The following is a 12,231-nucleotide window of genomic DNA, read 5'->3' as shown; positions in this document are numbered from 1 at the left end:
ATAAAATAAAGTGATAATAATAAAATAATAACTCAAATTACTTATTTTCTAGTTGGCCTAAACTTTTAGATATTCTTGGAGGTCTTTATAAGGAGGTCATGGGGTTGTAGCAAAGCTTATGGACATTTTCTAAAATGATCATCATCTTTACCAAAGGTCTGTAAGTCAGAGGCACTTCGCGATTTTGGTGGTGAGACTACCCACCCTAGTCTGCTAGGGATACCTTGCCATTAAGAAAAGATAAACAAATTTGTGAGTTCTTCATCCAAAGACAATTTTGAAAATTAACATAATTTTATGGAGATACATTATTATTTCCAGAATAAGACTTCTTTCAGCAATATATTTTGAATGCGTATTTTATTGTCCCAGTATATTTGATGCAGTACCTTGAGATATTTAAATGTAGCAGTTAAAGTCTAAAGTATATTATATTGTTAGATGTGAATATTATAAAAGTAGTAGCAGGTTCAAAGTCTAGAACAAACTATGTTAATTATTGCTCGATTAATACATCTATTGCACCAAATGTTCATGAATCAAAACTATTAATATTGCATTTTTTTTTTTGGCGCCCAATCTTATTTCTAAAGTTTTCATCAATGAGAATGATAAAGCCTTATACCATTCAAATGCTATAGGCCAGGACTAAAAGTTGTAGGATTTACTAGTTTTATTATAGACGTGCACCTAGGAAAATATATTGGTGCCAGAACTATTGGCTTAAAATTATACAAGCTGATTTTTTGATTATTGGCAAATATTCTATGTTGGAGGAGGTGTTACTGATTACAATTCAGCATGAAATTTTGGGCAAGGCAAATCTCTAGTTTAAGCATGGTATTATTTTTACTAGATGCATTCTTTCTTAGCATCCAATGAAAGTGATTCTAGAGCAAGTGAAGGCCCCAAGGCTCTATTCGTGGGACCCCTACAAGCATTAGCACAAGCATTTGAGGAGTACCAAACCTACAATTTTCATATGTAAGACATTGAGTATACGATAGAGTTCGTTATCAGATTGAATGGAGATTGATTATATGGTGCCAAGTCTTACTAGGTCGGATTCTCAAAGCGTGAGAGAAAAGGCAATCATATCTTCCAGGTTACTGAAGTTACTGAGATTATTAGTATCTCAACACTCTGTTCCTTTTTTTTGGATTTTCTTCATTTCCTTTTGCTCCTCTCCTGCTTCCTTGTAGAATAATGCCTCTATATTGCACACTTGGCTTCTTTCTCCATACGTGTCCCAACTTCCATTTTTCTTTGCAATTGAAGCACAAATCTTCCCTTGGGGGTTCTCTCTTACAAACATGTCCATGCTCCCAATTTTCCTTGCACTTGTAACATTAAAAAATTCTCTGAAGTTTTTCAGGGTCAACACTCGGAGGAAACGTTCTTGTATTCCTATCTTCCTTATAGAAGGGTTTTCTCTTGATTATATATTTTTAGAGTAGCTTTTATCCCTAATTTTAGTGGTATCAAAATATACAGCTTTTAGGATTGCATCTTGGAGAGTGGTACAATCAAAGGAACTTGCTAGACCTCGGATAGATTCCAAAAGTCCCTCAATGAACAGGTATATGAGTTCTTTTTCAGTTATTCAAAGAACCGTGACAAAGAGTCTTTCAAATTCTATCACATAGTCCTCTACAGTTCCTTCTTGTTTTAATTGGATTAAATCTTTGAAATGCTTCTCTAAATGCTTTTAATCGAACCTCTCAAGGAGTTTAGTGGTAAAGTCATCATCAGATGTTATGTTTTGACAGCCTTGTGTAACCAAACCATGGTGCCACCAGTTGTGAGTGACGCATTCTAGATGGGAGAAGGCAAATTGGATGGCATCTTCTTCCATTGTGAGTTTAAGAGATAGAGATGTATCCAATTTTTGGACCTATGAATGAGCAATGACTTTCCCTAACCCATCAAAAATACGAAGCGCTATTTTTCCTATTTTATAATGAAATATTTTATTGGGTTGACCCCTTCTCTTCTATGGTTGATTCTTGATCTGGCCTCGCAAAATTCTTTGATTAGAATGTTCCTCCTAGTTTTAGGATCAAGTCTTGAATATGATTCAGCAAGCTCCTCTAAATTATCATTTTGTGCATTGATTTCTTCTTCTCTATTTAGCCCTTCTCTAGGTATGAAGGAGGATCTAGTTATTCTTGGTGTTGATCTTAGTTGGTCCAATCATTTTCAGAACGATTAGAATTTTGCATCCCTCTCATTGATTTGATTTGATCTAGGATTATTGTTCCTATTTCAAAAGGCTTGGAGTTGTGGTGCCCTTCTCATTTTTCTCTAGGAGAGTTAGGGCTGTTTTTTCTGGCACTCAATGAAAGGCCAAACTTCATTTCCCATTTGTTCACCCATTGTATTGTTTAAAAAAAGTTATTGGTGGATGCAAGTTTCTTCTTTTCTCTCTTGAAAGCCCTTAGAGCTCTTTGGCTAAGTTGCATACACTATCTTTGATCCCTTAGACTGGTAGGAACAAAGCTCTAAAACCAATTGTAATATCACCTTTTAAGATTGTCCTAAGTTTTGCCCTACAATCACAAATTCAATAAAAAACAAGGAAAAGAACAACACTAGAGATGTAGCTTTACCCAAAGAATGTAAAAGAAGATAGATCTTTGTTCAGAGCCTGCAATAATATTAGAGAATAATCGATGATACAACTCATAAGATCAACCATTGCTAGGTTTAAAGTTCACATATTCATAATAATCTTAACCATATACATATCTAATTGATTATTTGTGTTCAACCATAGCAGAGCTTTGATAAGAAGACATGATGGGGTTCTTGAAGCAATCCTCTACCCTAGGCCCAAAAGTGGGTATACAATCCCTCTTAGCCTCATGTGGCCTTTTGTCATCCATCTGTGATGAGCTTGTGTACTTCATGCGAAATCCTATAGCAGTTCTCCCTCTTCATGTCATTGTTATTCACCCTCCAGTGATTGAGAATCCCTTAAATTCCTCACAACAATTGATCCATGTAGAGGTTGAAGGGGAAACTACAACAAGGTGCCCAAAGCAATCCTCTACCCTGTGCCCAGAAGTGGATATACCATCCTTCTTGGCCTCATTTGGCCTTAATCAATTGTTGCTATTTGGAAATCCATATTGTTGCTTATATCTGATATATATGATGTTATGTACCAACTATATTATCCTATATTAAATATTTACAAAATTGTGCATTGAAACATTAAATTGCGGCATGCATCAGGGATACATGTTTGAAGTTAAACATATATTCATGCATTCTCAATAAACAAGAATATTGCTGCTTACAAATCAATAGCAACTTATGATCTGATCCTGCTCCCTGGTATGAGATCACTGATGCTTTTCAATGTCTTGCCTTGATGCGATGTGTCTCCCATCCCCCATTCAGCAACTATTTTTATGCCTCCCAAGAAGTGTGATTATATCATTTCACAAATTGTATGCCTCCTTCAAACGAAGCGATTCTTCAAAAGGAACCAGTTTTTTATTAATAAACTTTGTTAGTGAAAACATAAGTAAGCTGCTTCATAAGGAAATTGCAACCTCCTAATGTTTCCTTCATCACTGGACTCAACCATCACTACTTGTAACTATTGATCGCTATCCAACAATGATTTACTAATCACTGTGTCTTAAATGATTATCTCTCTTACCATGATTTACTAATCGCTGTGTCTTAAATAAATGATTATCTCTGCTGTCTGATCATGCAGTCTCTAAAATTATTCTTAGGGCATCAAAATTTTCTTCATGACGGGATATGACATTATTAACCAATTTGACTTAATGGAACATCTGAAAATACCTTACTTATTTTGACTTTACATGAACATGAAAAAAAATAAGAGAAACAACATATGCTGAAACGGATATTGAGGATTACTGTTGTTATGTATGTGATGCAAGATTTGAGCAAAACCATAGAGTTAAGACTTAAGTTGCTCTGGATCAGAACATGTACATTGTCAAATCATGTAACATTGAAAGTACAGGGAATTTAACCAATTATTAATTGCTTTAGGAAAACTAACAAATAAAACCACATTAAGTGGAAACCATGTATGCAAGTGATAAGACAAAGATGAAGCCCTATTTCTGTGTCACAGCTCAAGAAAAATAAATATCCTAAGGAGACATTGGTTACCTAGAGACACAATGGCTGGAAGAAGGTGTGTGCAAGAAAGATGAGACTTCACCGTTCACATTTCAGGTATGCCCCATATTTCATGCAAGAAGGTTAAGCTGAAAGAATAATACAACACTGCTTTGAAAATAATGTTTGGTATATAGAAATAAAATTAAGAATAATATCACTGCAGTTACAAGAGTTCCTCAATGAACCACTTAAGCTGGGCAATACTTTTGGTGTTGGATTTGCACCGAATTTCATTCTCCTATTATCTTTTGTCTGGTGTTCTAGAAGTTGAGATGTGAAGACATTTCACTGATTTTGTGCAAAACAAGGATGACATTAAAATTCAGTTATTGCTTCCTTCAACTTATACTAAATGTGTTCAACAGAAAATAGTATAAATCTCAATATTATTCCTACTTCATGCTTCTAAAATTAATACATTGTGTGAAGACTAGTATGCAACTCACACTTGTGCAACAGAAAGCAAGAACTGGTTGAAGTTGAGAATAAGAAACACATCAACCTACAGTAAGATAAGTTAGAAAATGTTTCATATAAATCACAATATGTTTTGAGCTAAAAAAATGTCTGGAATATTTGGAGTCTGGATTTTGACATGCATGTCTTACAGCTCATGACTTTGTAACCTTCATTTGCTAATGGTACTGCATAAGTCAATATAACAGATTAGTTAGAATGTTTTGTCTTCTATTTTTCTTGTCCATTGTTTTCCTTTCATGAATCTGAATGTCTCACACTGCATGTCTCTTGAGCATAGAACTGCACTTTTCTTAAATCCTGTTTCTTTTATGATTACTCTTTGTAGAGATCAATATCATCCAGGAGCCTCTAGAAACAATGATGACATTTTGTAATGTCCTCTTTTCATAAATAGGATTTAATCATAAATAGTTATAATAAAATTAAAATATAAAAATAAATAAATAGATAAATAATAATAAAATATGGTATTGTTTAATTACAAATTAATTAAGTTAATGAAAGGTCAAGAGATACATGTGAAGAGTTGTGAGTCCCTCAACATAAGATATAAAAAGGAGGAGAAAGGGGATATGAGGTAAAGAAGAAATAGGAGAGCATAGGAATTTAGAAAAAAAGCTCTATAGAAAAAGAAGGAAACATGAAGAAAATAAGTGATTCCTTCAAAGGGCAGCAATGATGATGGACTGAAACTCTTTCAAAGAATAGTAATTATGAAGGGTTGTGACTCTTCGAAAAAGTTGTAATTATGAAGGGTTACGACTCTTTCAGATATCGATAGAAGATGAAGGGCTGTAACTCTTTCAAAGGGTTGTGAATCTTTGTAAAGGTTATTATTACTAAGGGTTGTGACTTTTTCAAAGAGGGACAATCATGAAGGGTTGTGTCTCTTTCAAATGGCAGAAATGTTGGAGGTTTGTGACTCCTTTGAAAGGTGTTAATTGTGAAAGGTTGCAACCATTGCAAAGGGGCAGACAAGATGAAGATGTGAGTCTTCCTCCCCTTCAAAGATATTAAAGGTAGAAAGTTCATTTGATGAGGACATCCAAGGGAGATCATTTTGGGCATTAATATATTATTCTCAAAGGCAACAATGAAAAGTGGTGACTCAATCCTTATGCAAGGTGGTGACACTTCCACCCATAAAGTATGGAGAAGGATTCATTCCAAGCATCAAAAGGGATACATTGTGATGTGAATAAAGAGATAAATAATCAGGACTCGATCAACAATTGGTACTCATTGAAGGCAGATCAGAGTATAAGGCATGAGCAGATCATCCAACAAGTAATATATTCAGCAAAATCTTGCACTGCCAAATATAATCACCAAGGATTATCTAAGGAAATAGCACAAAGAGCACACAAAATGACTGATCAATTCAAAGAGATTGACCAGCATTTTCATCCAAGAAGTTATCTTTAGACCAGCCATCTTCAACATCCCTCCTCCTTACAGTAATTATGATATAGTTATATCCATGTGCATACGAATAATAGATGATGCTTAAATGAATGCTTATAGTAGAATATAGGATGTGCTTGATTGTCTACAATTCATCTCGTAGCAAGGGCCTAAGGTGTAAGAGAAGGTTCATGTGGGGCTAGTGAGGAGGTCGTCCTAATAGGAGAGTTGTGGCCTAGGACAAGAAGGCACTCACTAAGCCAAGTCACCCCTTACAACCTCCAACCAACTCCACAGGATGAGAATAGAGAATAGTTATTATTGTCTGAAACGCACCTTGAAAGGATATGGCCCGAGTCTAAGACAATCTGTAATTAGTGGTTTACAGATAAACTTGTAGATTGATTCTAACTACAGAATTTCCCGATCCATGCAGAATTGTGTGATCATGTTGTTTAACCATTGAAATAACAATTAGGTAAACTTTTTTTATAAAATTTAATGAAATTAACTAATTACTAAAACAAAGTAATTAGAATTTAAACTGAAATGAAATAGCAAGAATGTAAAATAGAGAGAAGAATAACAAGACAGGAGGTAGAACAGCAGGTTGATAACAGAGTTCGTCCAATTAAAACTACATCTCTGGGTCTGCTTCTCAATGCTGGGACTACTTAATTGATATCGCAAAGAAAAATGCCTTGTTACAATATCCAAGCTTGTAAAAGCCTGCATACAATTTCCTTGCAATCTCTCTTCTTTACAATTTTTGGTGTATGTAAACACCTTGTAAATTTCTCTCCAAAGTAATGCCCCACTTTCACAAGCACAAAAACTCTCCCAAGCTATCACCACCTCACTCTTTCTCATAGCTAAACCCCCTTTATATATACATTTATTTGCTAATGTGGGTTAAAACCATATTATTTGCAAATATACCCATATCTCCTAATTTTACACTAAATCTTGAAAAAAACCCCTTTAAATAACAAAAAATTCTTCAAAATGTGGCTTTCATTAAATAGACCTACCTGTGATAATACTTTTACAATTTGAGTGTGTTAATTTTTTGTTTATGAGTTTCAAACCCATTAATAATAGCGGTAACTCAAGTCCTACTTTCATTGCTCATCGCAAAGACATCAATAAAACCGAAATCCACTAAAAGCAGTCCCAAAATTAACGTTGATGTAGTGGTGGCGCTCCAAGTTTGTAGGATGGAGGTTGCGGGTTCCACCCACGATCCACTATTATAGGAGCTGCTAGTGTTTATAGTATATACACAACAAATAACTTTGTTGTCCTTTAATAGTCAAGTGGCACACATGTGGTGCATTGATGGAGTGGTTTGGTAGTGAAAGAGAGGTAGACTGTTCAAATCCCACCCATTCTGTTTTGCTACTTTATCAAACGTGTCAATTTCAAATTTAAATACAAACGTCGCCATTTATATTTCAAACATCACTTACGGTGCAACGGCAAGGTCAAAGCTTTGTGGGAGCAAGGTTTGGGGTTTGAATCCCCAAACTACCATTTTGTCCAAACGCAGGTCTGTCAAAGTCAAATGCCACCTGTCAAAGTCAAATGCCACTGGTAAATGTCAAACCTTATCCAGTCAATGGATATGCCATGTATAAGTTATTAATTTGCTAATGAGATGACACACGTCATGTTCAAATTGGACCAACTGTATTTTCAGAACTGTATTGCCATGTCATGCTGACATCATCAGTCAACCAAAGTCAATCTTCTAACCAATCTTTGACCATCCATAACTTTCATGTACAAGCTCCATTTTTCAAACAGAATATAGTTCCAAAATAAGCAAGACGAAAACTATACTTGTCATCATTTTTTCTTGGAATTGAGATAATCAATTTTTCACCTTTTTCCTAGCCCCCTGATTCGCCAGTTTGACTGGACTTTTGACTGCATATAACTTCTGCATACAAACTCCTTTTAAACCAGTTCAAGTTGCATCGGGACTCTATCAGTAAATTCTACACATTGATGTTGGTTTTGTGAGATTTTGAGATTGTGAAAATTTCAGGTTTTCTAGATCCACCTTAATCATAAGGGTTGCAAGGGGCTAGTGAGAGCGTTGTTCTAGTAGGACCATTGCAATCTAGGACAAGAAGGCCTTGTTTTAGAAATGGCCTTGGGTGTATCCATCATGTCTCTGTCCCAGTATGTTTCATACTATACTTTGACTAAATGATTAGACATATGATTGTACATGCATTTCACATGTTTTTTTTATGTTGTTTGGCCAGAATCAAACGCAAGATTGCAATCTTGGGGAAAGCTTTATTTGATGAGCTGAGACCCTAACCCAATTTGTTGCAATTGTGATTTTAAAGGAAATTCTAAGACAAATTAGGCAGCAAACATCACACGTATGTTGGTAGATCATAATACAATTATTTAAAAAATAGAACACTGATTTTGGCCTAAGAATAGCAAAATTACAAAGGGCATAAATCAAATAAGTATTTTATGTTGAAAGATAGGATAAACATATATAAGATCATAAATTCAGTTTATTTCCCATATGCTTAAGTTAAACTACTTTAAGATAAAGATAGAGTGAGGTAGCATTTCAGAAAATTTACCAACATTAAGCGTACCTTGATTATCAACATACCATCCAAGTTCCTTGCTCCCCCAGGAACAACATCCCCAATTTGCTTGTCAATTGCGTTAGCCTCTCCAGTCAAGTGTTCAACAGTAACCATAGATCTTCCTTGGCATACTTCTCCATCAACAGGAACAGCCTAGTTCATTTACACTATGAGTTAACATTATTTATCAGCTTCAAAAATCATGGCATGCAAATATGAACAAAACATTCTATTTTATAATCAGGACGGGAACATTAATTGGTCTGAGAATTGACATTCCTTGCTTGCCTCAAATTTCAAGTCCAATGAATGAGCTTAGCCTCAGATTCCTTTTATTCATACTTTACTCATTAAGACAACACTAAATAACTTCAAAACAAAACTCAAACCTAAACCGTAGTCCAATCACGCATGTACAAAAATATCATTATCTTGGTATCAGTTGATAGATTGGGACACATAGCCCAAGAATTCAATGCTACTGGATGCAACACTGCTGGTAATAATCTGATCCTTTACCATAGCCTTTAGGAGGACTTAATGCTTAATAATGGCAGTAGCACAAATTTTTAACAGCTGGTTTCAGAACACTATCATTTTGTTTTTTGCTTCAGTTAAGTAGTCTTACAATGTAGTTGCTGAAAATTACTTAGTAACTTGCTTGCAGCATTCACAATAAGCTTCGATGCTTACATTGTAAAAGCTATCGATGCTTGGTATCTCTTTGCATATTTCCATCCAGCTATATGCTCTTAACATTCAAGCAACATAATATTGTTGCCTTTTGGTCCTTCACTACCTTATTGCTCTTGAAGGACAAGAGAAGTTTTATAAAATTTCATCATGGTCAATAATATTTATCAATTATATAGGATCATATAGATGTAGATGTGTCTGTGTCTGTGTATGTGCCCTTTCTCTCTTCATATCATTCCTTTGGATGTATGCTCTTAAACAATGATCTATTATCTTATTATTTGTAAAATACAATAAGCACTTTTGTAGCAATTCATGTACTGTTCTTTGACAACATTCATGCATACAAAGACGTGTGTGTGGATGCATGTGTGTGGGTGTGGGTGTGGGTGCATGTGTATGCATGTGTGTGTACATGTGTATGCATGCATGTCAGTTTGTGCATGCATATTTGTGTGTGTACATGCATGTAAGTCTGTAAATGTATATATCCTTTTAATCCAAGGAGAGACAAGCAATGTTGACCTGGTTACCAGCCAAAAATACCATATATTAGGTTGGAGAACAGTTGTATTTGTCTTAAAAAGAGAATTGTTTTGCGTTTGATCTATATGTGTGTATATACAGATGTGCCTGTGTGTGCGCATGCATGTGTGAATGCACACAAGTGTGGGTCTGCAGGGTGCATGTTTATGTATGTGTAGTGTAAATGTATACATCCTTTTAAGCCAAGGAGGGAAACCAGCAGTTTTGACCTGGTTGCCAACCAAAAATGCCATATAATTGGCCAATTAGCCAGCAGTTTTGAATTGGTTACGTTTGAGCAGTTATATTGCCTTTAAAGGAAAATGGTTTTGTGTGCGTATGTAAGTAGCTATACGAATAGATGTAAGTATGTAAATGTATATATCCTTTTATTCCAAGGACGCACACCAGCAGATTTGTCCTGGTTATCAACCAAAGATATCATATAATTAATGGATGGAGAGAGATTATATTTTTCTTCAAAGGAGACTGGTTGTGTGTGTGGGGATATGTGTACGTGTATATATCAATCATAGAGAATGTCTGTCATTTTGACATGCATGTTTCTTGAGACCATAATGGAAGATAGACAAGATTCTGTTACTCTGACATAAAGAAAGCCCGAGTGCTTAAATCCAGCTCATATTTAGAGGGCTTTTTTTGGCATAGAACTTATGATCCTAACTGGAGAGCAGTTACACACATGGGGTAAAATCCCTTTCGGTGCTTCATATAACTTTTTATGCAATTTCCTATAAAAATTGTAATTACTTTTGTTAATAGAGTTAGTTTAAGTTTCAGTTCCACCTAAGGATATCAAAGCAAACCATAAAGGCATTTTATATTCTAAGGAATTTCAGAATTTAGTGAGTTCTTTATAAGAAGCTTTGGAGAATGACCCCATCCAAGTAAATAGTCTTGATGCCTGAGAAGACATTCTGACAGAATTCTACTAGCAAGGGCTCCTCTTTAGACTTAAATACCTTATTTGCATCAAAACAAATGCAGGAATTGAAAGAAAACACTTCAGATGGTTGTATACCTCACCAGCTCTAACCAATATGTATGACCCCACCTCCAAATCATGCATCGGAACATGTTTGTAGGTTACCGCTGATAAATGAAAAGGTGCTGCAGCATCAAATGAATCCAAAACAAGAGCAAATTCTGGATTGCTTTCCTTTAGAGCCTTGATATTACCCATTGCTCGGTTCGCAAAATAATCCTCCGCTACAGAAAGCAATTCTTAGTAGTATGACACACTACAAGCAATGGAGAGACCAGCCACAAAACCTGTGTACTAGACTTGAAAACACTCAATTATAACTTCAAATGCCTTACCAATATGAGCAAGGCTAAACATTGCAAGAAGTAATCCGCCTTCCAGGGCATTTCCCATAAATACAGATGCGAATGCAGCCGAGGCCATTAGGACATGGATATTAACTCTTCCACCAGCAATATCGACTAATGCATCAAGCGCTGCTGATATCTGTTACATTTCAAAGTCTAGAGGGTCAACCACATACTATGGTCAAAGAAACTACTTATTCTTCACTAACAAACTATCAGCAGAAAAAGTATTAAAACTTTATCTAACAATTACAGAACCTGAAGCTCATGCTATGGTAGAATATTTTGACCATCTTACCATATTAATTTAAAAACTTTGCTATTTACCGTATAAAATTGAAGTCAAACTAAGGTTTCTCAAATCCAGCCTCTAATCTACTCATGTACCATTCTATTTTCCCGCAGTGTTTTGTTTTTGTAATGATTTTTTGCCAAAGGTCATTTGTCTGCAAATATGTTATAGCTGTCATCTTCATACAAAACACCCTACAGTGAAGCTTTTATTAAACCTTACAGATGAAGCAAAACCAACAGTATTAGCAAATAAGGACATGTGGGTTTTGGTTTAATACAACTTGAAGTCTTAAATGAATATTGAACAAACTGATAAATAGGATATATTTTCCACAGCAATTGATGAGCTTAAGGGGCTTTCTAATGACTGGTTCATAAGGCACAACACTTGGTGAATGTTTTGCAAATGGGGTTGCAAGCAGAGTAAGTTTAACCATTGAGGAAACTCCGTTGTTAAGCACGCTCACGCTGGAGTAGTACTGGGATGGGTGACCTCCCGGGAAGTCCCGGTGCTTCACCTCTGCGAGCATCACCTAGATCCAATGAGTGCTAAGTGTTCCATTTATTCTCTTGAGAGATAGATTCGTGTGAATCACTACTTATGAAACATGGATCAATGAGTTTGACTCAAAAACTACACAGTTAAATCCTGATAGCAATATCACAATTGAACAAACTTCCAACT

At 35.4% G+C, this 12,231-nt stretch overlaps 1 protein-coding gene across 1 annotated transcript in view; it reads right to left on the bottom strand.

The window, feature by feature from the left end:
• Nucleotides 1-12,231, bottom strand: part of HMA1 (heavy metal atpase 1) — a 234,860-nt gene that overhangs the window by 210,793 nt on the left and 11,836 nt on the right. The window contains exons 2-4 of the mRNA XM_089820565.1: nucleotides 11,241-11,391; nucleotides 10,942-11,129; nucleotides 8,685-8,831 (exon numbers count right to left, since the gene is read on the bottom strand). Coding sequence (XP_089676691.1) covers nucleotides 8,685-8,831; nucleotides 10,942-11,129; nucleotides 11,241-11,391 — 486 coding nt within the window. The remainder of the gene's footprint in view (nucleotides 1-8,684; nucleotides 8,832-10,941; nucleotides 11,130-11,240; nucleotides 11,392-12,231) is intronic.

This window comes from Cupressus sempervirens, chromosome 3 (genome assembly GCF_028749045.1).
Source record: "Cupressus sempervirens isolate cs-2001-9-10 chromosome 3, ASM2874904v1, whole genome shotgun sequence".
Classification (NCBI taxonomy): domain Eukaryota; kingdom Viridiplantae; phylum Streptophyta; class Pinopsida; order Cupressales; family Cupressaceae; genus Cupressus; species Cupressus sempervirens.
The sequence above is the reverse complement of the archived record's forward strand: the minus strand, read 5'-3'. Positions and strand labels throughout refer to the sequence as shown.